Genomic DNA, 25,800 nt, shown 5'->3' with positions numbered 1-25,800 from the left:
GAGTGCAGCACCCCTTGCAGAATCCATAGCAGAGTCTTTGGCTGCAAGCCAGTGCTAATAGCATGTTTTCCAATAATCTAATCTCTTCAGTCACAGAGCAGAAATCAGAAAGTTAAAAGAACTGGCTTCTCAACTTGTCTCAGTCCACCTTTGAAATCTGTGCATGGAAATATTGTGTGAATAACTACAATAAATTGTTACCACACTTGTACCCATGACTCAGTAGTTGTGCCCATAACAATCTGATGTATATGAGACAACCCTCTATAAAGCAAGGTTTAATGTGATGCAAGGAACAGACTCTCATGGAGGCTTGCATGTGCAAAGAAGCCAGAAATTTCAGCCAAAGCTGAGGACATAGTGTAAATATCCATGAATTAAACACCTCACAGTCCTAAGAGATAGGTAGTGTTTCTCCTTTGCAGATGAAAAAATTGAAGCTCAAAGATGATAAAGCCAAAACTTTTAAGTTTGGCTCTAGAATTGAAGTATCAATACTTGATTGGACACCTGAACAAATAGCTTCATTTTCAGACCTCTGACCACCTCCATCTTCTGCAGCCATTCTGAAAATGAGGCCATATTCGCAGGAATGAAGCAGGCGATTAGTTGTCTCACAGTATGCCCTAGATTTGAAAATGTAGATTCTAGTACTTTAAAGTGCTGGAAAGGGACCTTAAACAGCCAACCTTATCAACCTTCAAACCCAAGAACCCCTAATTTTCTTCAAAGCCACATAACTCAGTGGTACTGTTAGGGAAAGACAAAGTAACTAGATGCTGAAGGTTAACCTATACCTTATACCTTTTTCCACATGGATTCTTTTTCATGTGTATATTTTTGCTTTGGTGGTGCAAAACTGACACCATCACAATAATTTTTCCTGATTTCTAACATCATGCAGAGCTCTGGTGGTCTAAAGATTACAAGTTGATAACTGGGTCCATCATTCCACCCCAGGACTGGATCCCTTCACATGTGATTTTGATTGCTGTCACCAGGAGCATATGCTTGTTGGGTACCTGGGGTAACTACCTCTGTGAAACAAATGGCTTGGCTTGCTTTGTGGAAGTCTAGGAGGTCAAGGAGCCAGTTAAGGAGGACGTTCTCATTCTAGGACACAGTTCAGTCTTTCCTTTCGCTTATTCCATTTTGGCATCTGCTTGTGACATTTTTTAGCACAATTTTCTTGCAGCAGCTCAGCATTTTGAGTGGTGTTGTTGCGGTCGTCTCACATTCGAGCTCTGTCTCATGGCAGCCCAACGTGGTGGCAAGTCACTGGCCACCAGCTGAGCTGCCAAATAGTCATCATATTGGATGCTTTAAAAATAACTGCTGTGATTTCATGTTTTCTAATATTTAGGGGATGTTGGGTTTTCACTGAAGCTTAGCTGGTTGTTGGTATAACTTATATTAGGCAGTTCTATTTGCAGTAATGGGTTCTATTTCTACTGTTCATTCTGCATGAGCTTAATTAAGTTACAGTGTGACAAAACAGAACCAAACAGTCCTCTCTTCCTCGTTACTGGAGTTATTAGAAAAATATTCTTCAACAGAGCATGTTGCTAAGTGCTAAGGATATTTTGCAAGCTGGCTAAGGCATCTGACACCTGACAAAGCAGCTCTCTTAGGCCACAAAATAGCAAATGGATCATTTTCTTGTGCAAGAGCTTGGTCAGGAAGATGTGTCTTACAAATTTGTACTTGAATGTGCAGAGCAAGGTTAAATATGCATCCTCAGGATCCTGCTCTGATCCAGCCTAAATGATGTGACTCCTACCATTGTTACCAGTGAAATACTTCAACAAAAGTATATTTTTATGATCAGTTCTTCAATTGTGCATAAAAAGTGTCATATGTCACTTTTGATGTGCATCAGTGATATTAAATAATGTATTAGAAAAATAAAAAAAGTCATCCTTAAAATTTATAGTTCATAGTTTGCCCATTAATCTTTCCAAATGTAAGGGGTTTTTTTTCTGTTTAGGCTAGAGACAAATTTTAAAGGCGAATTAGACTTTTTTCGTATTTTTTTTGTTATGGTACGGAAACGTTGAAATAGCTTCATAACCACTGACTTTGCAGTTCTTACTACAAAACGTTTAATAAGACTCATAACACTAACCCATAGTTTCCTAGACATTTAATTCTTGATTTTATATATAATGATTGGGCTATGAGATTTTGTTTTTCTTTACCTAATATTGTCAATAGGTGGCCTCAGTTTATTTTTTTTTACTCTAGAATTTATTTTTGCTTTTAAATCGAAATTCTAAATCTTATAATTCCTTATCACCCTTATAATGTTGCTATTGCTATTTTAAATTAAAACCACTCAGACAATTATATAGACAATAAAATTCCATTAGACTATGATAGATACTCTTCAAAAATAGAAATATTTTGTCAAATATTTTGACAAAGTTTGAAGTGTCAGCATTATACTGTGTCTTGGTTTGGGAAGACAGGTATCTGCCAGGTAATAAAAAAAAAACAGCTGGAGTTTCCTTTGAAATGGAGAGTGTAAACCCCCCACCCCCTTTTTTTCTTTTTCAATTATAAATTACAATCAGAGGCTCTTAGGCAAAGATTTGGGAAATAGGAATAGCAGTTCTTTACTAGTATGTATTACAAAGCAAACAAACACAAAAAAAACCCCCACCAAACAACTACAGCATTAATAACAAACGAAAACAGTACCAAGAGCCTTGAGGGCTTTGTTTCACAAAACCCAGGGCAGTTTGGTTTCGGTGTCCCTGCAGGATCCTCAGAGCACCAAGCTGAAAGAGTGGAAAAGTCCTGGGCTGGTAGCTGGGATGGCAGAGTGTCCCGGCAGGCAGGGGCAGGATGTCCCGGCAGCGCAGGGGGTGCAGGGTCACACTGTAGCAAGAGGAGCAGTGCCAAAGAAGCTGAAGGCGAGGCAGGGCTGGCCCAGCTTCCGCGGGTGGCAGAGAAAACTCAGGATTCAGGCCGAAACGGTGATAGTAGATTTCCCAGGACTGGATCCCTTTGGCCACAGTGAAACTCTTCCAGCCAGCAACAGCCGTTCTCTCTCTCCCCAAACGCCGGAAAAAGAAGAGCCCCCAGCTGCCTCAAGCTCTGTCTTTTATGTGCATTATCTCCCCCTTCCAACTTTGTCCACCTCTTTGTTTCGGTTAAGTACTCTCAAGTATCCAACACTTGGTCTCCTTGGTAACTTATGGGGAAAAAATTCTTTAGAGAAAGAAGGAACAAACCTAACCCCCAACATACTGTTAATTGGATTTGTGATAACAAACATACTATTACAGATATTACATCAATTAAAAAAAAAAACCAAAAAAAAACCAAAACCCAAAACCCAAAACCAAACAAAAGTTTTAATTTATTTTAATTCATTTTCTCTTCCAATCAACTGACCTGATTGGTATGCAAATCCCCAGGGAAGTGGTGGTGTATCACCACAAAGAAAATGAACTGTTTCTCTGCTTTAGCACAAAATGGATGATAGCCTTGATTTCGTCACCAGCACCCCAATAATTCAGCTCAAATACTTTGTAGCACTGCTGTAGCTGAACAGTGTACTGCCTGCTGTGTGTCACTGCAGTGATGTCAGATGCATTACGGTTTTGGGGAAGTGAATGAGGCTCGTAGTGAGTGCTAAATTTCTTTCATGTGGGTCAGTGTGTGCGGCAGTGAAGCTGGTTGGGAGGGAAAGACTCAGACTTCAAAGGGAGGGCAGCATGCAGAAGGGGTGATAAAGCAAGTCCTAACTACGTGCCATTCATAGTTACTTCACTAGAAAATCCAGGCACACAGAGCTGTTTAACTGAGTCAGTTTCTCAGGAACTGGATGCCTACTTAAATCTCACCCATCCTATTACTTAATCCCAATCTAAACAGGCTATCCAATCACACTGCCCTCTAAAAATCAGATAACTCTGCTCCAAACCACAGACTACACTAATGTTGATTAACAAAATATCCTCACCCCATTTTCTTCACAGGAGTTTTAGCATTGACTTTAGGGGCCCAGGACTTTTGTCAGTGAGTCCAAGCTGACTGGTGATGATGACTCTTGTCTGTTTTCCACCAGAGTTGAATTTGATTTCACTTCATACTGTTCATGTTTTGCAGTCAGAAACTTTTGACTTCTTTCTCTTTTAGACTAGCATGGGTCCCAGTGACATGAGGGAAAGGTGAAAACAGTTGGACCATCATTTGCTGAGTGTTGCTACCTAGCGCTCCAGCAGAGAAGTGGTCTCTAGACCTAGTATTTCAATCATTAATTTCAACTTGGAATTTTGAACAGTATTTTGTGTCACTGGCAGATGGATTGTCCAGTCAGCCTGGAGAAGTTAGCCTTTTTCATTCATGAAATGTTAAGATCAGAGTTCTTTCTTGCTACAAATTTATAGAGATTTTCCATCACTGTGATACTCCTTAATACCTATACTATGACTTCAAATCTTGATGTGAGTCTTGAATTTAAAGAGACATGCTCCATTTCAATGTTTGCAGATGTCAGTCCAGAACAGTCCCACTGCAAACAACGTACTTGGGGCTTCCAGTTAGCTTCAGTATGGTATGAATTTAATCATTACACAGGAAGAAATAATTTCATTCACTACAAACTTTTGATCAGTTCCACTTAGGCAAACACATTAAATTGAGAGGATATTAAATATTTGACCAAAGGCACATCTGAGCACCGCCAAAGCAGTGGGCTGGCTTGCTGTCTGGCTTATTAATTTTTTAATGCTGTAAACATGGTAGTAGAAAAATCACGGTTTCGACATGGGATTACAGGCTTTTGCTGTCTAAACCCTTCTCCCTAGTCCCCGGCATGGAAAGTAAAATCTGTTACATCCTGCTGTTCTTTCTGTGGTTTCTGAAACAAAACTTTGAGAGAAAAACTCTGGTCTCAAAAGACCCTGTGGGAAATGAGAAACTTGCAAATGCTACTGTAGTTGTGTAATGTTGACAGTATGAGCTGAGTGATCCTTATACAGATTGGAAATACAGGAGCATCTGTGTAATATGCAACAATAAAAGTCTCCAGTATGTTAGGAGAGCAAAACAGGAGAAGCAAATGGAGTGTGGGGGACACAGGCCCTGCTGCCACCAGGATAGCCTAAGCATTCACAACCTTTGTTTGAAATACAAAAATGGGAAAGAGAAAGTTACTCTCAAGCAGAAAGACCACACATTTCAAAGAATGAGCCTGGACACTATATATTTTTGCTTCTTCACTCAGTAGAAACATGCATCTTTTGTAGGGAAGAGATTCGAGAGTCAAGGGAATCATAGTGACAGTGTCTGTGTCCATATGAAGAGTATAAAATCAGCTGAGGATCTTCATGACAGCAGCTTGCAGGACTAGAATATTAAAGTACTGTCTACAAGTGCGTCAAATAGAATCTCTTTCCAAAAGTCACACCTCCTTTTTTGTCTGGGCACAGATGCTTTATTTGTAAGTAGCTGAATCTGACGGCTGTCATAACACCGGTCACAGAATTATTAGGTTGCTACAATTAGTAGGTTACTACTTTTAATAGATCAGTTACTTACCCTTCTATAACAGCTTTTTTCTATCTAGACAATAAGATGGAGATGATGTAATTGAGTTTGCATTTTAGAAAAAAATCATAATGTATAGTCTTGAAGGCTGTGTATTTGGAAACAACTACAGCTGACTCTAAAGGTAATATCTGTATTTGCTTATAGAACTTGATGTGAGAAGCTATTGCATGACCTGGTTCCTACCTTCACCATCACTACCAGGGTGTTTAAGGCAATTTTTTCAGAGATCCTCTTTGGTTCCTATACTGGCTAAACTTCCTGGATCCTTGAATGTCGGTGGTGCTCCATAGTATATGGAAAAAAAAAGTCAATTTCCCTTCTCTCTCTACAAGAAGAATTTTTCAGTTTATTTACAAAACTCTCTGGAATGACAAGGAACCATTTGTGGTTGTTGTGGTTGATTTCTGTTGCGCTGAAGATGCTAGGAAACTGCATAAAACTCTGCACCCCTGGTGAGATTTTTCAGCCTGTTGATGCTCTTTCTAACAGAATTCAGAGGAAATGTGTTCTGGCTGCCAGTATTCTTAATTTTCAGGATCACTCTGCCAGACATGTGTTTAATAATGATGAGGCAATCCTCAGTGAGGTCTTGGCCATTTGGGCCAAGGGCCTCCTTGCTTGTAGACACCACTACAAAACAGTTACAGATACTCCCTGAGACTCTGGAACAGTCCCATACTCACATTTCTGTTGCTTTTTAGAAGTCTTGACATTTGGTGAATAAAATAAGTTGGTTTCTTTTCCCTCAGATGTGAAGTGCCTCTTGAAGAGAAAAATATTGTCAAGCCAGGCAGAGGTGTGGGGAAATTTTTTTTGTTTTGTGTAAGATCTTTTTCCTTCAAAACATAGGAAGATACTTGGGAATCCTCTTTGCTACATGTTTTGTATCAGAAGGCAGCAATACTCTGAAGTAAAATAGAAGTCAGGCAAATCTCTGGAGGAGCTACCACCCTCTCAGGAATAAGTCCTAAAATATTTGCGAAGATCAAATCACGAAGAGAAGCAGAAGACATTAAGTTTTAACGTTGACTTTCAGACTGGATTTTCATCTTTGCCTCTTTTGCGGGTGCCTCAAATTCCTGTAGATCCAGAGGAGGCTGAACAGAGAGTCCACATTCCTCAGCTATCACCACTGGTTCAGTTGGATCCCAGAAAACTTATTGCCAATCCAAAGTAGTAACTGCCACGTACAGGATTATTTTCCCCAGCTGCTCCCCCATCACAACACATCCAGTCCCTTGCTTCCCTGGAGGTAATTTAAGGCCTAGTGATCAAGCAGAGCTTAACCTGCAAGACTGAACTCAGGTTTCACCTTGGCCCAGACTGGCAATCTATTTAGCACTGATTATACAAATTTATCAAGTCCATGCATCCCAGGGCTGTCCTACCACTCCTGAGCTTTGTTTTTGCTCCTCACTGTCTATTGCTTACAAGACAGTTCAGTGTTTTTGCCCCACCGTTGTGCATCCCACCTCTAATGCGTTTCCACACAAAGCAACCCTGTCCAAGAAAGAGTCTGAGGAAATACGCTGTGGTTTGCAAACTGAATTCCTTAATGACTTTCTCATTAGAAGAGTTGACTGCCAAATGCTCTTTGTGCTTGCCTAAAGGACGATCTGCATGATTGAGAGTGGCTCTGCTTTACATGAAGTATTGTTTTCAGGCCACTACCACAGGCAGCTGCTTCTCACTGGGCAAGGGAAAGAGAAAGGAAAGTAAGAGAATGCACAAAGCAATCAAATGACACGAGAACCCATGGGATTTCCCATCCCAAATCCCCACCACCACAAGGGCTAATGTCCATGGGGGTCCTGCGTGGTGGTAAAAGCTGAGGTGGGGTCTGGCTCTCCCGGCAAGGGGCAGCCCAGCTGGGAAGGCCGAATTCCAGAGCAGCTCTGCTGTGAAAATATTTCCTGTGAGAACTGGCAAGCCTGAGAAACCAGGAGCAGCAGCAGGGATGGATTTCATTTGCCTAGCACATCCATTTCAAGAGCAAACCTCTAAATGGACATCTTGTTATTGGAGAGCAGTGATGAGACAGTGCACCTCAGCTGTGGCAAACCGGCAAAGAATATTCTTCCATCCTGTGCTTTCCCCTAGCTGTCAGAATGTATACCCAGCTGGATTTCTCCTGCATTTTCTTATTTCCGTATTTTTTTGAATTCCATAAATTTTAATCCATACATGGAGTAAAACTGATTGAAAAATGTCATTACAAAGGATTAGAATTTATTTGCTGCACATGGTCAAAATCTAGCTTCTCGTCCACAAGAGTTAAGATTCAAACTCAGCTCCTTATCCTTAACTTTCTATTTTTAACAGAGACTCATTGTTTCCAGAGTAGGTCTTTGGAAAATATTCTGAGATTTCATTTGCTAATGAGACTTAAAACTAATATCTGGACAAATGGCTTGCACAAAAAGAGGTGGCTGGGAAAAAAAGGGGCTTAAAGCCAGACAGGAGAAGGGAATAGTTCAACATTTGTTAGGGGTCTTCTTTAATCTCCAGTATTTAGGTTTTTACAGAAAGTAAAAAGAATGGATAGATTTTGGACCTATAGCCACTGATGACTCTGCAAATGAGTAGCTTGTGTCACTTCTGGCTGATGTTCATGTAAGAGATGACAAAGAAATTGTCTTTGTGTCTCTGTGCTCTCACCATTTGCTTTGCCCACTGCTATACTGCATTTTCCATCCCTAAGAGTCTATGATTTCACTGTGTTCAAAAAGTGTTTGGATACAAGAGGGTGGAGCACTCAATGGTTAGTGGGGTCATGCATAGATTATTTCATCCTCATTGAGTCAGTTCTGAACGTTGTGGAGAATTTTTTATATTTCATTTTCTTTGTCTTTGTAATGGAGCAGGCTGTACCAAAGACCAAGTGGTTTCAAGCAAGTGTATTTAGCAAGAACATTTCTTGGACATATTTGCAAAGCTACAGTCCATACCTCCTGGTTCTGCAGCCAGTGCCTAACCCACAAGGCCACAGTTCCCAACCCCCTGCCAAGGCATTGAATCTATCTTCATCCCCCTTACCACGTCTATAATTTGTGGCTAACAGGAGTGGTCTGTGCTCTCCTGTGCTTTATCACCTGCTTTTTCACTTCAAAGCATTTCTTAATGTGGATATATATTACTTACCCATTTCTACTATTGGCCTAAGTCTAGAAATTTGAAGCAATGCTTACTCCTGGTGTACCATGACTGGATTTCACCAGATGGGGTTTATGTTTCCAGCTTCTTGTGGCACATCACTTAAACTGTGAGCTCAGTGTCTGACATGGGGAAAAAAAAGAGATAAAACTTCTGGTTGCTTCCTTGGGGTTATGGCTGCAGTTGCTGAAGCACTTGAGATGTGCAGGTACTAACAACTTGCTGCAATGAGAGAGGAAGAGTAAGGGCCAGTTCTGTACCCAAAACATTGAATGGATTCTGGAATCCCTTCAATCCCACCCAGTCTTTGCAGCAGGGGAAGGACTGGCCCATATATTACAAGGATATGGCAAGCATCTGGATCTGAACCAGAGAGGGAGGAGGCTGAGAGGTAACAAGATCTTCAGCTGGAATTTGGAGATGCCTAATTTCAAACAAGTTCTTTCGTTCTCTAGGCACAAATATTTTTGCTCCACAATTTTTTTTTCTCCCAGGTTCAATGACAAAGCCCAGTGCTTTCAAAGAATGCCTGGAGTTTCTGGAGCATGCAGCTTGTCCCTTCCTGCTTTGATTCTTGCCTGAGCCAGAATAAGGGTCTACCCTTATTGCAAGACAAATGAGAAACTATTTTATTACACAGATACAAGAGTCAAAGAAATGCCGGACACAGTAAGAGACAATCAAAAAAGCACATCTCTTTAAGAGTTTTCAAGAGAAAAAAAGCAGGTGCTTAGTTTAAAATGTTAATTCTGACTTTTCAGTTACTTTTTTCTTTAAGAATTTCCAAGAACTGGAGCTTATTTTGCTTCACAGAGTTAGTTATAATATGACATAAAATCAGTGGAGCTTGACTTGCATATTTTATCCTATTCCTTGGTCCATAACACTAGCAATAATATTCTCCATTTGGAAATACAGGCTTTCCTTTTTTTCTATGTTATATGTATGAGATGTATCTGGAATGCATGAAAAGAGACAGAAATTGTGAAAATGGAAAGGAGTACATTTTATTTTATGCTTAGTACTTCTGGAGTTAAAGGGGAGATGGAAATTTGCCATGTAATGGATCTTAACTATAGACAATTATCATATTTCAATAGTAAAGTATTGCCTGTCTCGGTTCACACACACATCTTGACCTCAGAGCAGTTGCACATAATGTTTTCTCTGTCAAGAGAATCTATGCATAATGATGTGTCACAGGTGCTCACACATAATATGTTTCCCGTCAAAAGTGATCATCCATATTTTATATGGCAGCTTTGATGACAAATATTTTGTACTTCAGCTGCTTTTTCATCCAACTGTCAGACTTAATGAAGGAAAGTCACAGATAGTTTTTAAATAATGTCAGCTTCTTAGATCACATTACTGTGTCTGCCTTTTAAAGTAGTTTCATACAAGGGCCACAAGACAGAGGAGAGACAGACAAGGACGTTTTCATTTACCTAATTTTAAAAAGAAAATATTTTCCAGGCTCTTAATTTCAAAATCAATAAGCTCTGTATCTTTGGAATATTTTCAGAAAAAAATTATTATATCGATTAAGTACTCACTATTTTGAGAGTCTAGTGAAAGCAAATACAACAACTGAATTGATGTTGCAACTTCTCACTATGCTGAATGTCATTTATTCCCACAATGGTGATGTTTTCGCATTGTAAGCACATTTTCCTCTGGGTTGTGCTACAAAATGAGTGTCTCAGTATGAACAGAGAATTGAGTTCTTGTATTCTTACTGAAATTGTTCGTGCACAGCAAGGCCAAAGTTTGTACATCTCATCTATGCCCAGCCCTACTGAGAGAAATAACCCTCATTCCTCATTTTATCAATGAAAGAGGAAGAGTGAACTTGAATTCCCTTTGAGGTTCTTCAGATCACAGCACTTGTCATTGAAACCTCAGAGCACAGAAAAGTGCTTTTCCCGTTCATGGGACCTGCCTTTTCTGCTGAGAGTGTAAGTGAACAAAGTACAGAGGTATTCCTGAACTTCCCTGCCAGGCAACCCTCCCCTGAGCAGCAGACAGTTGTGGCTCTCAACATGTAAGCCATGGATTCATATGGACTCCTGGTCTGCCTCCAAGGGGTCCACAGAAAGGAGTTGAAAAAAAACCAACAAGTTAATTGTGTGTGCAAGCTATTTAGCAGTGTCTGCAGATCAAAACAAAATCAAAGCATTAAAATAAGCAATCGCATCACGGCATGTGCATATTTACAAAATTACCACTGGCCTGACGAGAAGGCAGAACAGGAGCCAATAGTATTTATAAATACAACTTACAAATGTAAATGAGGACTATATTTCTTCTATATGTGAAATATAACCAGATGTGTTAGGCTGAGAGATTAAAGCTTGCACATAAAAAAATGACCATTTTTTCCATGCAAGACAAGGCCAAAGAAAGAGGGGACACAGGGTCTGGAGTTACTTGATGCTTCATTGTTTTCTTAATTTCAATTTATTTAATAAAGCAAGCAAGAAGGAATTAAAAGTAGGTAACAACTTTTAAGTGAAGGAGGATGAAAAACTTTATTCCCTACCACTGAGAAGTAATACACTTCAGTGTATCACACAGCAGATTAATGTCTGCTACTGAAAAGATAGTCTGCAATGGCATCCTCTCTCCTGCTATCCCCAAGCCCCAAAAGATGTTAGGCAGTGAGTGTAATAAATTTTGCTTTCCTTGTCTGAAGAATTAGAACAATTCAATTGAAAGGCAAATATAATCCTACCTGTGCTACATGCTGAGACTGGAGCAGAGTAAATGCCACAGTTAAGTCTAAACATCAGGTTGTAATTGTTAGAGATTAAAAACATGCCAGAGAGAACATTCCAGGGAATGAAGGAGGGTGAGAAGGATGGCTCTCCTGTGTCTTTTTTTAAAAGTATCATCAGATCTTACAAGGATCATAAAAATCTTATTCCTGCACAGCAGAACTCAAATAAAATGGCATTTAGTCAATTAAGGAAATTATACACTAGACGGATTTTTAATCATCCAACTAGGAAAAGTAAGAGTAAGTGAACATGAATTTTTCTGCTGAGCCAAGTGCACACAAGGCAGAAAAGCCCCTGAAAATAAGGAAAAGAAAAATGAATATTCTCTAGAATGCTGCTGTTCCATGCAATCTATTTCAAAGATCATTTACTGTTGGCTATTTCTGCAAGATGTGAAGATGTCAGCTGAGCTTCTCATTTTTATGCAGATTAAATAATTTCTGTAATGACAAGTCAGGTCAGAAGAGACACAAGAAAAAATGAAGCAATCTTTAGAGCTGTCAGAGAGATGGATAGTCCACCCTTCCAAGTGCAGAGGAACCATTATTTCATGGTCTCATTTAATGTATTGTTCTCTCACAGTTTGGTTTTTTTTTTAATTCTTCTCTTCTCAGTGCATCCTAACGTGAGCCAGGGTTGCCAAGGAGGGTGTGCTACGTGCTCTGACTACAACGGATGCCTGTCATGTAAGCCCAGGCTCTTTTTTGTTCTGGAGAGGATTGGCATGAAACAGATTGGAGTATGTCTTTCCTCGTGTCCAAGTGGATACTATGGGACACGGTATCCCGACATTAATAAGTGTGCAAGTAAGTGCTGGGAGAAAGGGGAAGAGCATGGATTTGTTTGTTTCTCTTGAATGCTGTGTCTCCTTAGAAATCAAGTCAACAGAGAAGTTGATGGACAGGCTGTGTCCTTATTTGTTCAGTTCTTTGTAGTATTGCAGTAAATATTAACCCAAGCAAGAAGTTAAAGACCACAGTGGCCTAAAGCTCAGGGATTCTGGCTCTACATGAATGACCTGCCTAGAGCCCAGGTGATGGTCTTCTCCTCCTCTACATTCTCATGTGAAGAGGAAGCACTGGTGGGCACCAGGCACTGCCCTCCAGAAGCAAGAGAACGCCGACAGCTCTAAAGAGAGAGAGGGGACTGAGGAATGCTGAATCTTGGCAGCTGGAGCTGTTTATCCCACTGCCCTTACCTGCCTGACCCCTGCAGCAAGGAGAGAAGATGGCAGGTGGCATTCTTTGGAGATGTGGTTTGCCCTGGTCTCGTTACAGCTTGTCCCACACTCATGGTAGTCCTCTGAATGCCTGTAGAAGCTGGCCAGGCTTCAGCTGGCCAAGTTTCAGTCTGATTTGGGGGAATTTACCGATTTGTGTTGTCTCCAGGCCGGGGAACAGAGAAACCAACTCTATTCTTTACTGCTCAGGCAACATTTTGATCCCACTGTGGATTTTTGAACCACAAATGAACTTGAAAAGATTGCAATGTCCTCCCCACTCCTCTTTTTGTTGTTGAATTCACTGTTTTTAATCCCACAGGTGATATAAAAACATAAGAGCGATGGCCAAGAAACTCTCCCAGTTTTTACCTGGTAATAAAAGTTATTTAATGAATGGACCCCAGAGTAAAGTCTAAAAGAGTAACTTGACACTGCAAAGTATTTGCTCACTTTTTAGCAGTGTGTGGCCTTGCATATCAAACATGAGCTGTGCCATACATAAGGTTTAATTTATTTCTCTTAAAAATTTCTGAGAACTGGGAAATATATCAGCAATGCCAATTTGGGTAGTCATATAGAGAATCCATTAAATACTACAGAACATCTGATTGAACATCAGGGAATAATTTAAAGAAAAAGAAAGATATGCTGATCAAAACCACTCCTAAGCAGGTTCTAAATTCTGGGTTTGGTGGTTTTTGTTTTTGGGTTTTTTTGGGTTTTGTTGGTTTTTGTTTTTTTTTTTTTTTTTTTTTAATTTTATTTCTCCTGGATGAATATTTTTTATCTCCTGGGGATAGGTAGCGTGGAGCCAAAGCAGCGCTTGTGCCCCGTGGGGTTCATTAGTACCTATGTGGTGCTAATGTAGGGCAGAAGCAGCACAGTGTTATTCTCATGTGCTGTGCTCTGCCTGCCATTTGCATAGGTCTCCAAGAAGATTAGCGGTGTGAGGCTGTTCAGCATCAGGCCATCCTTTCTAAATTCTCACCCATGCCAGGGTCACTTGTGGCTGGCTTCACCATGTAGACTCATAGGCCAGGAAGAAGACCTAACATAATTTGCTTCCTTTGAGGATTGTCTGACATTGCTAGAATTGTGTGATTGTGGTATATGTGAGAGAGCCCATGGCAGTTCATGGCAAAGAGCAACAACACTGCTGTTTACTGTTTGCATTTCAGAATGTAAAGCTGACTGTGATACCTGCTTCACCAGAAACTTCTGCACAAAGTGTAAAAGTGGGTTTTACTTATACAGTGGAAAGTGCCTTGAAAAGTGCCCCGATGGGCTGGAAGCCAACAACCACACGATGGAGTGCACTAGCATTGGTGAGTCTGCTCCCCACGTCCTGCCTCGTTTTCTCAGAAGGGGATGTGGGATCTAAGGAAGGCATGATCAGTTACAACACCAGGGAAGTGCAACTTAAAATGAAAATGTTCTTCATAACAAGATGTATTCCCCAGCACAAAAACTTAAGGTGTTTTCCAAGTCTGCCCCTTCACAAGAGGCACAAACTTGGTTGTGTCCCACAAACACAGCCTTGATGCTAAGGGGGATTCTGCCAAAGGAAAACAGCCTCTTTGGTCTGCCCTGAGGTAGCAAGACATACATCTCTTGCTTGGTTACGGTGTTATGCAGCAGCACTAACATCAAAGTTTCAAAAAAGTTTCAGATCCCACATGTGGTTTAAAAAAGATTAAAATGCTATTGGCTTTACTTTAGCTCCCTTATACTACCTGAGCCTACAAAGCATGCATGCAACAACATTTTGAAACTTACCTTTTCAAAGGTGAAGGCTAGAAACTAATATAGTAAGGAAACATCCCCCCCAAAAACCTCCAATCTCCGAAATGGTATATGTGCATAATCACCTGACTTCAGAAATTGAGTATTAAAATGAAACACCAAATAGGGTGTCACTGACACTGAAGGAGTGAGATTGACGTCATTGTGACTCACTGGCTGTGGAGAAGAAACCTGCTTTTGTATCTTCAGCCTCTGACTCAAAAGGTCCAATTAGTCACACAAGGGCAATTTTGGAGGTCACCACACCTAACTGTCTGCTCCACCCCTTTGCCACCCCTCCAAATGAAGGAAGAACAAGTGATATGTTTGCCTGTGAACAGCTGCAGGTAGCATCCCTCACCATGGGCACACTGAAGCTGTGGCAAGGTTCAGCTTATTTTCATACATTGGCTGTGAATTGTGGTGGATGAGGCCTGTGAGCTGCAGTGCAAGCAGTAACCTCTTCAGTCACCAGCAACCAGGGAGCCCTCAGGCACAGTCTGGCCGTGATGGAAATCTTCCCTACAGTATCATGCACCTCTCAGGCATCGAGTGTTTTGGAGGGGAAGTAATGTAGGAATAAAAGTAATGTGCAGTAGTTTGGTGTTTTCCTTCTCAAATATATATTAGTTCAGGTGGTAGTGTAGGCTTTTATGATTTTATTTTCAAGCAAAGACTTTCATCTTTGAAAGAAATTCAAGGGATCATTTTTGTTTCTTGATGGATCTTTCCAACTGCTGGAGACTCAGCTGCTTTAACGAGTCAGTCTCAGATGGGAAAAGCCATTTAAAGCTATGGAGTAAAAACAGAACCTTTCTGTGCACATGAAAGCCAATTATTTTAACAGAAGAGCTCTAGTGCATAAAAAAAAACATGAAAAAATTACCCACATGACAATCCACTGGAGGAAGGATCAGAGATTGCCTGAAGTCTGTTATATTTCTAGTATACAGAAAATTCAGAAGTAAATTCTGGATATGGAAAAATGTTGACTTACTTGTTCCTCCTTAGAGAGGGGCCAGAAATCTTCCCTTCTTGGTAGTGGCTTATAATCTGAAGCTTTTACTATCTTTTTTTAAGAGAAAGATAGTGAGAAGGATAGCTATTAAAAGCATATTGTTAACCTTCCCAGTTTATTACCACCTTTTGTTTACACTCTTTGGACAAGTATGAAATGACACATCTTCTGACTTCCAATCAGTACAGGATGCACATACACAGCACTCTGGTTTAGAAAGGGTAACCTGCACTGTTCTGAAAAGTTTGAAACCTCACACTGACCCAAATTCTCCTCTGCTTTGCCTGTTTCCAGCTTGTATATGCTCCAGATGATGGCTCTTTAGATGGCCAGACACTTGACTTCTAATGTAACATCTTTTGATATCAGTTGGTCCTTTATAACTATCAATTTCCAAAGCTCCACCTTTGAGACAAGCTGCAGCAGCTTGGCCCAATGACTTCACTCACCTTTCACACAGGCATGACCAAAGTTTATTCCACTGAAGCTAAAAGGCTTTACACCTCCATCAAACCAAAGCAAAGTCAGAACAAACCTCAGTAACCGATTTCATTGAGACCAGTTTTGCTGTTATTGCCTTGTTTCAGGGATGGAATTACAAAATAGAGAGTAGAAAATAGTAACTGACTTAATTATTTGACATAATTTTGTGCTGTATATCCTTAACAATTTCTGTCGATTCATTGCTGCAAGTCACTACTAATTAATCCCATTCATTTTTGCCACATTTTGGCTGATGCAGAATGAAAATAATGTACCATATGTATTCTGTATATAAAAGTATATTGGTCAAGGCTCAGTTTGTTCTATGTTTATTGCAGTGCACTGTGAAACTAGTGAGTGGAGTCCATGGAGCCCTTGCATGAAGAAAGGAAAAACTTGTGGTTTCAAAAGAGGAAATGAAGTAAGGGTCAGAGAGATCGTACAGCATCCGTCAGCAAGGGGAAATCCTTGCCCAGCTACAACCGAGAGCAGAAAATGTATTGTACAAAGAAAGAGATGTCAGAAGGAAGGAAAAGGTACCAAGTTATCATCATCATAATATGAGATTGATATTGTGTTTGTTTAATAATTCACACCTGAATTCTTAGGCCTCAATTGCAAGCTTCACCAAAGCTGCCATTGATGTGGTGTTTTTTGGGCTGGAGAGAATTGTGCCTTTGCCTGCAGTAAATAAAATCCTAACACTGCTCAAAAAATGTGCTTTGTGTGATCTAGAGAAGACAGGGTGGGCTGGAAGGGAAGGCACTTTGTCTCCCAATTCTCTCTGCTGAAAGAGTTGCCAAGATGAAAAGTTGCATTGTAGTGCAGAGAACAAAAAGATCCATCGTAAGGCATGTTGTGGTGGGTGTTGTCTGTTGGGTATCAGGCAGCCAAGTTTCATGCTTCAACAGAGGGATTTCTCTGAACCAATTCCTATTTCATTCTTCCCTACAAGATTTTAACTCTTGTAACTGCAGAGCTGTGGCCTCTCTCCCAGCCTGAACTCTTTCTCTGGCTGAACAACACAGTCTGATCCTGCCATCTGGGTCATCAAGTCCCAGCATGGGAGAAAGATCACAGTGTTGCATGGCAGACAAGGGATACTCCACTTGATTTCACCAAAGAAACAAGACTGCCAGCAGAACTGTCCCTCCATGCAAAGCAGCTTGTTGGACTTACTCCCCAGCATGGCAGTGAGGGAATGGCATCACACGTCTTAAGACTGGGAGATGCTTAACAAGTCTATGAAATAATGATTTACACTGATTCCACCCAGTAGATATTGTTGTCTGATTATTCTCCCCTTCTTGCAGAGGGGAAGTTACTTGATTTGTCCTCAGCAAAGTTACTCTGGTTGACACAGGAGGAACTATGGAATGTTTCCTTTTCTCCATTCCTCCCATTTTCTCTGTTCCTCCCATTTCCCCATCTCATCTTTTTCTCTTTCCTCCCATCCCATCTGAGGGTGAGTGGAAGAGGTGGAACAGCTGCCCCTTCATGTGAACATCTGTGAAGCAGCAGTAGCTGCTGGTACTAACTAATAACCCCCTGTCCTACTGTTAAATGATGGCCAGGGTTGCTACAGATGACTTATGGAAATGCTCAAGGGGCTTGGATCTTGTTACCTTTTTGAAGGTTAGCTCATTCCCTGGGGACATACCTCATAAGAAAGGCAATAATGCTATTAGAGAGAGTCCAAGTGAGGGCCACAAAGATGGTGAAGAGCCTTAAGGGGAAGCTGTATGAGGAGCAGCTGAGGTCACTTGCTCTGTTCAGCCTGGAGAAGTGGAGACTGAGGGGAGATCTTCCTGTCTACAGCTTCCTCATGAGGAGAAGGGGCAGATTTTGATCTCTTCTCTGTGCTGACCAGTGACAGAACCAAAGGGAATGGCCTGAAGTTGTGTCAGGGGACATTTAGGTTGGATATCAGGAAAAGGTTCTTCACCCAGAGGGTGATTGGACACTGGATCAGGCTCCCCAGAGAAATGGTCACAGCACCAGTCTGACAGAGTTCAAGAAGCATTTGGACAACGCTCTCAGGCACATGCTGTGATTCTGGGGTGTCCTGCTCAAGGCCAGGAGTTGGACTTGATGATCCTTGAGGGTCCCTTCCAGCTCAGCATATTCTCTGATTCTGTGATTCTATGGTTAGAAGGAGGATCTTATGGACCAGAGAGCTACGGGTGACTCCTCACCCAAGAACTGGGTAGATCTACTGATCTATAGGGTGTAGATGTCACCTCCTCCTCCCTGTGTCAGGCAGTGTCCTGAAGAGGTAGAGAGGTGTACCTGCATCAAGGTCACAGTCAAAACAACCTATTTACAGATTCCCTTTAGAAATCCTACAGATTTCTATGTTCAAAATGTCCATGCTTGCTTCTGTTTCTACACAGTGGCACGACTTGAAAGGGCCTCTCATTAGCCCACTGTCACTGGGGAAAGAGTCCATTTTTTTTTTCCTACCAAAGCCTAATCTTGACAGAGATGAAAATATAGGACCGAATTGTAATTTTGGACTATGAAACTGGGTTTTTTTGAGGTGATGACTTTGTGTGTTTGCTTATAGCAATTTGGCAAACACTTCAGATTGGACAAGACATTTCTCCTTGAGAAATGCCTGCTGTTCCTGTGTAACAAGAACTTTAGAAGAAACTACTCACGTATTTTGCTATCCATTCTTATTTTACGGGACTTGAGCCAAACCATACTTGAAAAATACTGTGCACCACAAGAATTCGTTCACAATCATGAATCTTTTTCTTTCCTTCTCTTCTGCAATATGGATAAAGGTGGGCTTTTTCCTTCTTTTGAGCAAGTCTCAATCTATATTCTAGCCTGTTTTATCTTCAGTAGATAATTCCTTCAAAAGAGGAACCTGTGTTCCCACTCTGTGTGTGCCCTTGGGATTTGTATGCCTGAATCTGAGAGCCTTTTTTCTTTTTATGCCTGAAATTCACCTTCTCAGTATTCACAGAATTCTTTTCCATTCATATTCATCATTTCAGGGGGATGAGCTTTTTATTTAAAAAAAAAAAAAAAATTCTTAATAATACTGAGGAATATCACATATGAAAGATCAGGTTGAAAGAGCTTCAAGGGATGAATTATGGTGACAAACTAGGAAGGTAAAAATTAAGCTATAAGTTTTCCTTCTATTCCTACTGAAATGGGGAAAGAAAGCTTTCCAACTTAATCTCGAGGCAGTGTATCTTCCCTACTGCTACTGTCCCTTATTACACAAAAAGGAACTTCTATTCTCCTTTGAACAATAGAATAATTGCCCAAGAAAGCAAGCCAGGCTCTGTTCTTAAGGCTAGCTGTGCCCTGTCAATGAGTGCAGAAGGAGGTGACAACAGAAACACTTGAAAGAAAAGGGAAAGTCAATAAGTTTGTATTTACTGTTGAGAACTATCGAAAAGGGTCTTTTGCATTGTACAACTCCCTGTAGCCATTCAGGCATTGCTTTAGAGTTGAATTTCCATGGCATTGGCTTTTGAAGTGTTGCCGCAGACCCAGCAGTGACCAGCAGTGCTGCTAATCTTTTCTCCATGACCATGGAGGGCGGGTCAGCTCGGTCACTCACCGCTTCCATGTTGGATAGATGTCTGTGGCTGAGGGATGTAGGGCAAAGGCCACATGATGACGGGGTGTGCTCATCACAGATGCCTCAATGACTTTGCTGGAGACGTTGAGGTCAGCGACAGGATGTTACTCGGCGAAGGCACTGCTATCACACAGCAGCAAGGACATGTCTCTGGAACAACTACGCAAAACGAGATAAAGCGGATGAAGAGGGATTTTTTTTCCTTGCTTGTTTCCATCTGCTGGTGTGTCATTGAAGCTGATGAGATGTCTCGCAACCCTTTTTTTTCCCCCCTCACTGGCTATGCATTGATGTTCTACTGTGAGAAGATGCTAATATTTTCAGAATGGACACAAACAAATGGGAATAATGAGGATACAAATAGCTCAATTAGCCCTAAAAGGTTCTTTTTACTTATTTTAGCACTAGACTAGTTGATCCCAGTGTGATCTGACATGGTAATTCCTATGTGTTTCACATGCTCCTTTTGCACTTCAGTCCCATCCAAACCGCATTGTAATTTATTTCATCATTCTCCTCTTCTAATCCCATGATGGTGTGTTCCTTTTAGTCTGCATGACAATATGATATTAAGTTTTAGTTTTTCTTCTTCCTTTCTTTCCCTCACACTCTTTGTTTTGTTCACCCAGTGCAGTGTGCTGTAACTTTTACCTTCTCACACTTAACACGTTCTTGGCTCCTACCCTTAACTGACATATAAAAATTGAGAAATGCTTCCTGTAGCCATGTCTGTTAATGGCAAATGGCAAATAGAGGTACTGGAAAAGCAAAACTTTCAGAGCTCCTCAAACACTGCAAAGTATCCATCAGTATTATTTCTTTGCCTCAATAAATGTGCTCTGGCCTAACACAAGTCCCTTTGGACTGCTGTCTGCAAATGTATGAGATTGACTTTTACTGGACGAAAGACAAATACTCTGAAATTCTAATATTCTGCATGCAAAAATATTTGTGGGGAAAGAATTGCATGTTTTCATGACTAATTCTGCCAAGAAGAGAATATGCACCATATGACTTTCTGTAGAGTCGCAACTAAACCCCCCCCAGAGATCAGACAATTTCAAGTACTTTCAGAGAGTCTGTTTTGATCAGTTTGAAGAGAATAAAAGCACTCACCAAAATTAGCATTAGTTATGAACAAGGAAGACACCTTAATCTGGGTGTTGCAGATAGATGCCAATAGATAGATGCAAGCCAATAGATAGATGACATTGGTTACACAGCTTCATTATTGTAAGCAAATAAATGCATTTCAATTGTTTCTCGTTCTTATACAGAATTTTTGTATGTGGTGGTGTTTAGATGTTCAGAGGACAGAATCAATATTAATTCTGTGCAAATACAGACCAAAGAAAGTTCCTGTTCCTGATAGGCAAAATTTCAAGCGTTAGACATGAAGACATGGGTGGGTGAATGTAGAATAGCATGTTTCTTTTTCACTGTGGAATGTAGCAATTGTCACCTTGTACAGTCTGAAAGCAGGATACTGTTATGAGAGGAAGAGGGATAATTTTAGTCAAAATTCAAAAGACTACAACCCCCTGGAGGTGAGGTAGCTTAACGGTCAGTTAATGTTTTAAGCTCTAAGGAGAATAGAGACACTATGCTATGATTTTTTTTTTTTTTTTTAAGTTTACAGCAGGAATAAGAGAGAGAGAAATGCCTTTGAGATGAGGAGCTGAATTCTACATGCAGACTGGTGAACAGAAGGGAACTAAGAGAACAGGATTTGTTGCTGAGGAATTTTAATGAGGAAGTGTATAATTTTTGAGTAAATAAATTAAATTATTAACTTCTATAATGTATGGCATACGTGTGAATATAAAACTGCAGGTTCCATTAAATAGCGTAGAGAGCTGACACTCAGTTAATTTCTGTTGTTTATTTGTTCTTCCACCTCTTATATGTCCACATAATACTTCCAAACATATTGATCAGATCATGTCTCAAGAAGTCTTCAATTGGCTGTGGTGTGAGGAGGGACTCCAAGCAGGACGAGTTATTTCGGGGGAACCACAGGTCAACCCCAGTAAAACAAAAATTGGGTTTGAAAAATACTCCTGTCCAATACTAATTTTATTTGTCTTGGCAAAATCAGATTAGAGCAGCATTTTGTCGTGTTGATAAATGTGTAATAATGGCTATACCTCTTCTAGTTCAAATGAATAGTCTGTCCCTATACATTCCATACTCCAAAAATAAAAATCTCGTCCCAATGCAGTGGAGGCCCACACCACTTCAGTAATTCCTCAGAGTACTATTTTAAACAAATATTTTTTTGACTAAAAAAAATGAATTAAAAAAATTGGACAACGATTCTAGATATTTCTTGTGTTGACTACTTTTACTTAATCACATTTAAGTCCTAAGCATGGCTATGTGGGAAAATAAGATATTCCTATCACAGCCCATTCCACAAGTCACATCCTCTCACTCATATATAGCGCAGTGTCACTTAAAACAAGAGGGCTGGAGCATGTGAGCCAGGGAGACATCCAAGTACACAGTTTGCTCGTGTAACTGTGAGAGATGGGGTGTCCTGTGTGAAGGTCACTAGTGTGGTTATGGTTAATGACATTACTCCATGGCAGGTCACAGGACTTCTGAAACCTCAAAATGAACACGCAGCTAATTACTGCATCCCTGTGTTTACATATTGCATATGCCAATGGGTCCTAACTCTGGCCTTTGCGAGCCTGAGTTACTATAATTGAGGAATCTATCTTGTGAAGAGTTTGGTTGTTTATTTTCCGTTTGTTGCTGCCAAGAGGGCTTCTCATTTCCTTTCCTTGCAAGGGTTTTGACTCTTTAACTTTCACACATTTCCAGCCTCCAATAGCAGGGCTGCTGAGACCGGGAATCCACTAGCTGCAACGCAAAGGGAAATGGCATCCTGGGGATACCCCAAGCGAGGCAGAGCATGGTCAACACTCAGCTGCCACTGCCACTGGTCGGCAGAGAAGAGAAGAAAAGAGATCTGGGTGAATAGGCTTCAGAGGGAAAAATAAGGCCAAAATGAGCCAAAATGATTTGTGAATCCAAAATAGCTAATAGTAGAGGATGTACTGACTAGAAATCAAGGGTTGAAAAGGCTGGAAAAAGCTATTTTTAACCTTGTAGTATTTTCAAGATTTGTTCATAGGCAGTGTTGAAAATTTTACTAGGTTCCTGTCTGCAAATAGAGACATTGGAATCTGAACTAATTACTAGTAATTTCACTACAAGTTATTTTGTTTGTGCTACTGTGAACATTAAATCCTCATCAAACCTCCCAGTTCTGACATACACACATGAACCACACAAGCAGGCAGTACATCCATGCTGTGTGCCTCTGTATATATGGTACTACACATGAATGCACACCCTCTGTACATGCGCACCATGCCAAGGTTGTGATCTCTCAATAATATGTATCTTGATGAACAGTCAGGTGAAAATGGTTGTGCCCTCAGATACCAAAATTAGTTTAAGCCCTGCAGGGTGCTGGGCTGACACTGTGTATGTGCTCCTTGGAAGATGTTCTCCTTTTCTTTGCTGCTAGCTCCTCTCTTGCCACCTTCTGCCTCCTCCCTGTCCTGGGGAGCCTGGGAGCAATGGGGAGGTGATTCAGATGCCCTGAGGTCCTCTGGAGCATGTTACAAAAATGTGCTGGGCATGCTGATGATAAAAAGCATCAACCTCATATTAACAGGAATAGTGTCAAAGCTGAGACAGAAGTATGTGGTCAATTGTTCTTGAAAGGGAAATGAATGAGGAAAAAAGCTGATTGCATTCTTTTATTAAAATGTGAACAATGTGAGAGCTGTCCTCCTCAGATCACTAAACCAAATAAGGGCTAGAAATCAGCTCTTTTTTCTGTTCTGATCTTCCCTTTTGGTGCCTCCTTGTGCTCCAGAATTGGCTAGCTGACTATTTTTTAGATGTCTGTGCTTTGTAGGAAAAGACAAAAGGAATACAAGCCCCTCAAGAACCCTTCTTCCTCCCCCTTCCAAAGTATCCATCAGGTATTCATTCAGCACTAAATTTCCAGCACCTGCCTAAACTCTTCCCTCTTGAATAAAAATGTTTGGGATTGAAAGCTCCAGCTTCAGAAAGCGAAATCTGCATCTGTGTCTATTCTGCAAAAGAAAAGAAGGCAGAGGTCTGCTCCTTGCCCACAAAGTGCAGGCTCACCTTCTGGCTTGCCACCAAACCAGCTGAGGCTATTCCCTCCATAGCAGATATGACAGGGGAAGAGGGCAGGTCAAACAGAGTCCTTAAACAATCTCCCAGCTAGGTCATGCAGACATGCAGGAGTCTGTCTAGTCTCTGATCTTCCTCCCTGGCACAGCTGGGAACATCTGTGGCACAACTTATTCATGGCACCTTCACCTTCAGGGACTTCCCATTGTTTCAGGGAGAGGCACACAGGAAACTGTGACTGTTCTCCCCCCACAATGCCGCAGGGCAGAGAGCACGTGCAAAAGAGCAGCGTGTGGTTCTCCCCTACGCCTCACCCCTTCCTTCCTTGCACACCTGGCTTTCTCCCCACACTGGTCTTCTATCACAACTCACAGTTAATGCTTCTAAAGTCCTTCTCCTAACTCCTAGTGATGTAAGGAGCTCTTTCTGAGGAAGGGACACGTTTGCCACTGCTGGAAAAGGAAATGAGGCTCTTCCAGGATGTGTGCCACAGTGGGATACCGTGACAACTTCTTTTCATTGACACTTTAGCAGATGCTACGTCAAGCTGTTTTCCCACTTTTGGACAATTTTGCTACAAAGTAAACATGAAGGGACATGGCTGCTGGGAGCAGAGCCCACCTGGCTCTCACCACCTGGAGAGCTAAACCCCTCACTATTTTGACCTGGAAAGAGGAACAAATGCAAGAGAGAAGTTTGATAGCACATCTATCAAATTTAGTCCAAGAATGCAAAACATCTGGGGTATGTGAGCTAGAGAGTAAATCAGGCTGTGGATGTTTCAAGTCTAATGGCGACACATCCAGCACTGTTTAATCAGCTAAATCCTGGGCTATGGAACACTTCCATGTATAGCAATGCTGTTATAACACTGCAGTCATGGGCAGCATGGCACTCATTCATTATTGTGTTTCAGCTGCCCTTATTTTAAAGGGCCTGATGCAAGACCCACTGAAATCCCATTGACTTCAGAGTGCTGTGGATCTAACCATAAAGCAGGGATTTTCAGCATTCCTTCATAACAAAGTGAAAACAAAGGAGCAATTTTTGGCCGCTGTTTCTCCTCGTCTCTCTGGATATTTGCCTGTTCTTCCCCACCCAGGCAGCTCTGTTTGTTTTTCCCCACCCAGGTCTCTGCATCTCCAGCCTCATTGTCTCTTCTCAGCTCACTCTCCCTGCCAGATCTGACACCTGATGTAGCCCTTGGTCTGCTTCAGCTGCCACCTCCCAGCTCTCTTTCACCTTCATAACTTTGAAAAGGGTATGAAGCTAAGTTCTGAAGCTAAGTTATGAAGTTAAGTTATGAAGTTAAGCACTTGCTGCCATAACCTTGTGTTATAAAGGTCCAAGGAAGCTTCAGAACATTCCCAACAAGATGATAACATCCAGTGTTATTCTCAGAGATCCTAAAGATTGGGAGAGAGGCTGTGGGAACCTCTATGGAAGATTTTTAAGGAGGTTAGACAAACAATCAGAGCCAGCCTAAGTATAGTTGCTCAGATTCATAGAAAAGCAAGGGACTAGATAATTCTTTGGCAAGCATTTATAAAATGGCTACAAAATTTCCAAGTTTTTCTTGCCTGCTGCCTTCCACAACACTCTTACAAAAAGACAGCATACTGCCCATTTACATAGCATGCACCCAAGTATCTCTGTCCACTGACATCAGTATAAGGCCTCCTGCTGTCATTTACCAAGCTCAGACTTTTTTTTGGGCCTGAGTCGAAGAACTGAAATCAACTTTTCATTCTTTTTGTCCAGTTCAGTCGTTTACATTGCAGAGATATCTGTTCAAGCTTCTCTTTGCATTCACCGGTTTTGAATAATTGTTACAGGAAGAGTACAAGGCTGGATTTCCTTGCTAATTTACCAGAGATATAAGGTAGCATCTCTCTGCCAATGAAAATGTGTCTATTTTAAGAACGGATGCAGATATGGTCCATGAGGGGCATATCGCTGTATGATTAGGCCTGGGAAAAAAAAAAATAAAGACAAAAGCAAACAAATATTCTTT

At 41.0% G+C, this 25,800-nt stretch overlaps 1 protein-coding gene across 1 annotated transcript in view; it reads left to right on the top strand.

Annotated features, from left to right (window-relative positions):
- The window catches only part of RSPO3 (R-spondin 3), a 59,509-nt gene that overhangs the window by 20,333 nt on the left and 13,376 nt on the right, over window positions 1-25,800 (top strand). The window contains exons 2-4 of the mRNA XM_066179238.1: window positions 12,110-12,301; window positions 13,896-14,042; window positions 16,339-16,536. Of these exons, the coding sequence (XP_066035335.1) occupies window positions 12,110-12,301; window positions 13,896-14,042; window positions 16,339-16,536 (537 nt within the window). The remainder of the gene's footprint in view (window positions 1-12,109; window positions 12,302-13,895; window positions 14,043-16,338; window positions 16,537-25,800) is intronic.

This window comes from Chamaea fasciata, unplaced genomic scaffold, assembly GCF_029207755.1.
Source record: "Chamaea fasciata isolate MVZ Bird 193981 ecotype frontalis unplaced genomic scaffold, bChaFas1.0.hap1 SCAF_3, whole genome shotgun sequence".
NCBI lineage: Eukaryota > Metazoa > Chordata > Aves > Passeriformes > Sylviidae > Chamaea > Chamaea fasciata.
The sequence above is the reverse complement of the archived record's forward strand: the minus strand, read 5'-3'. Positions and strand labels throughout refer to the sequence as shown.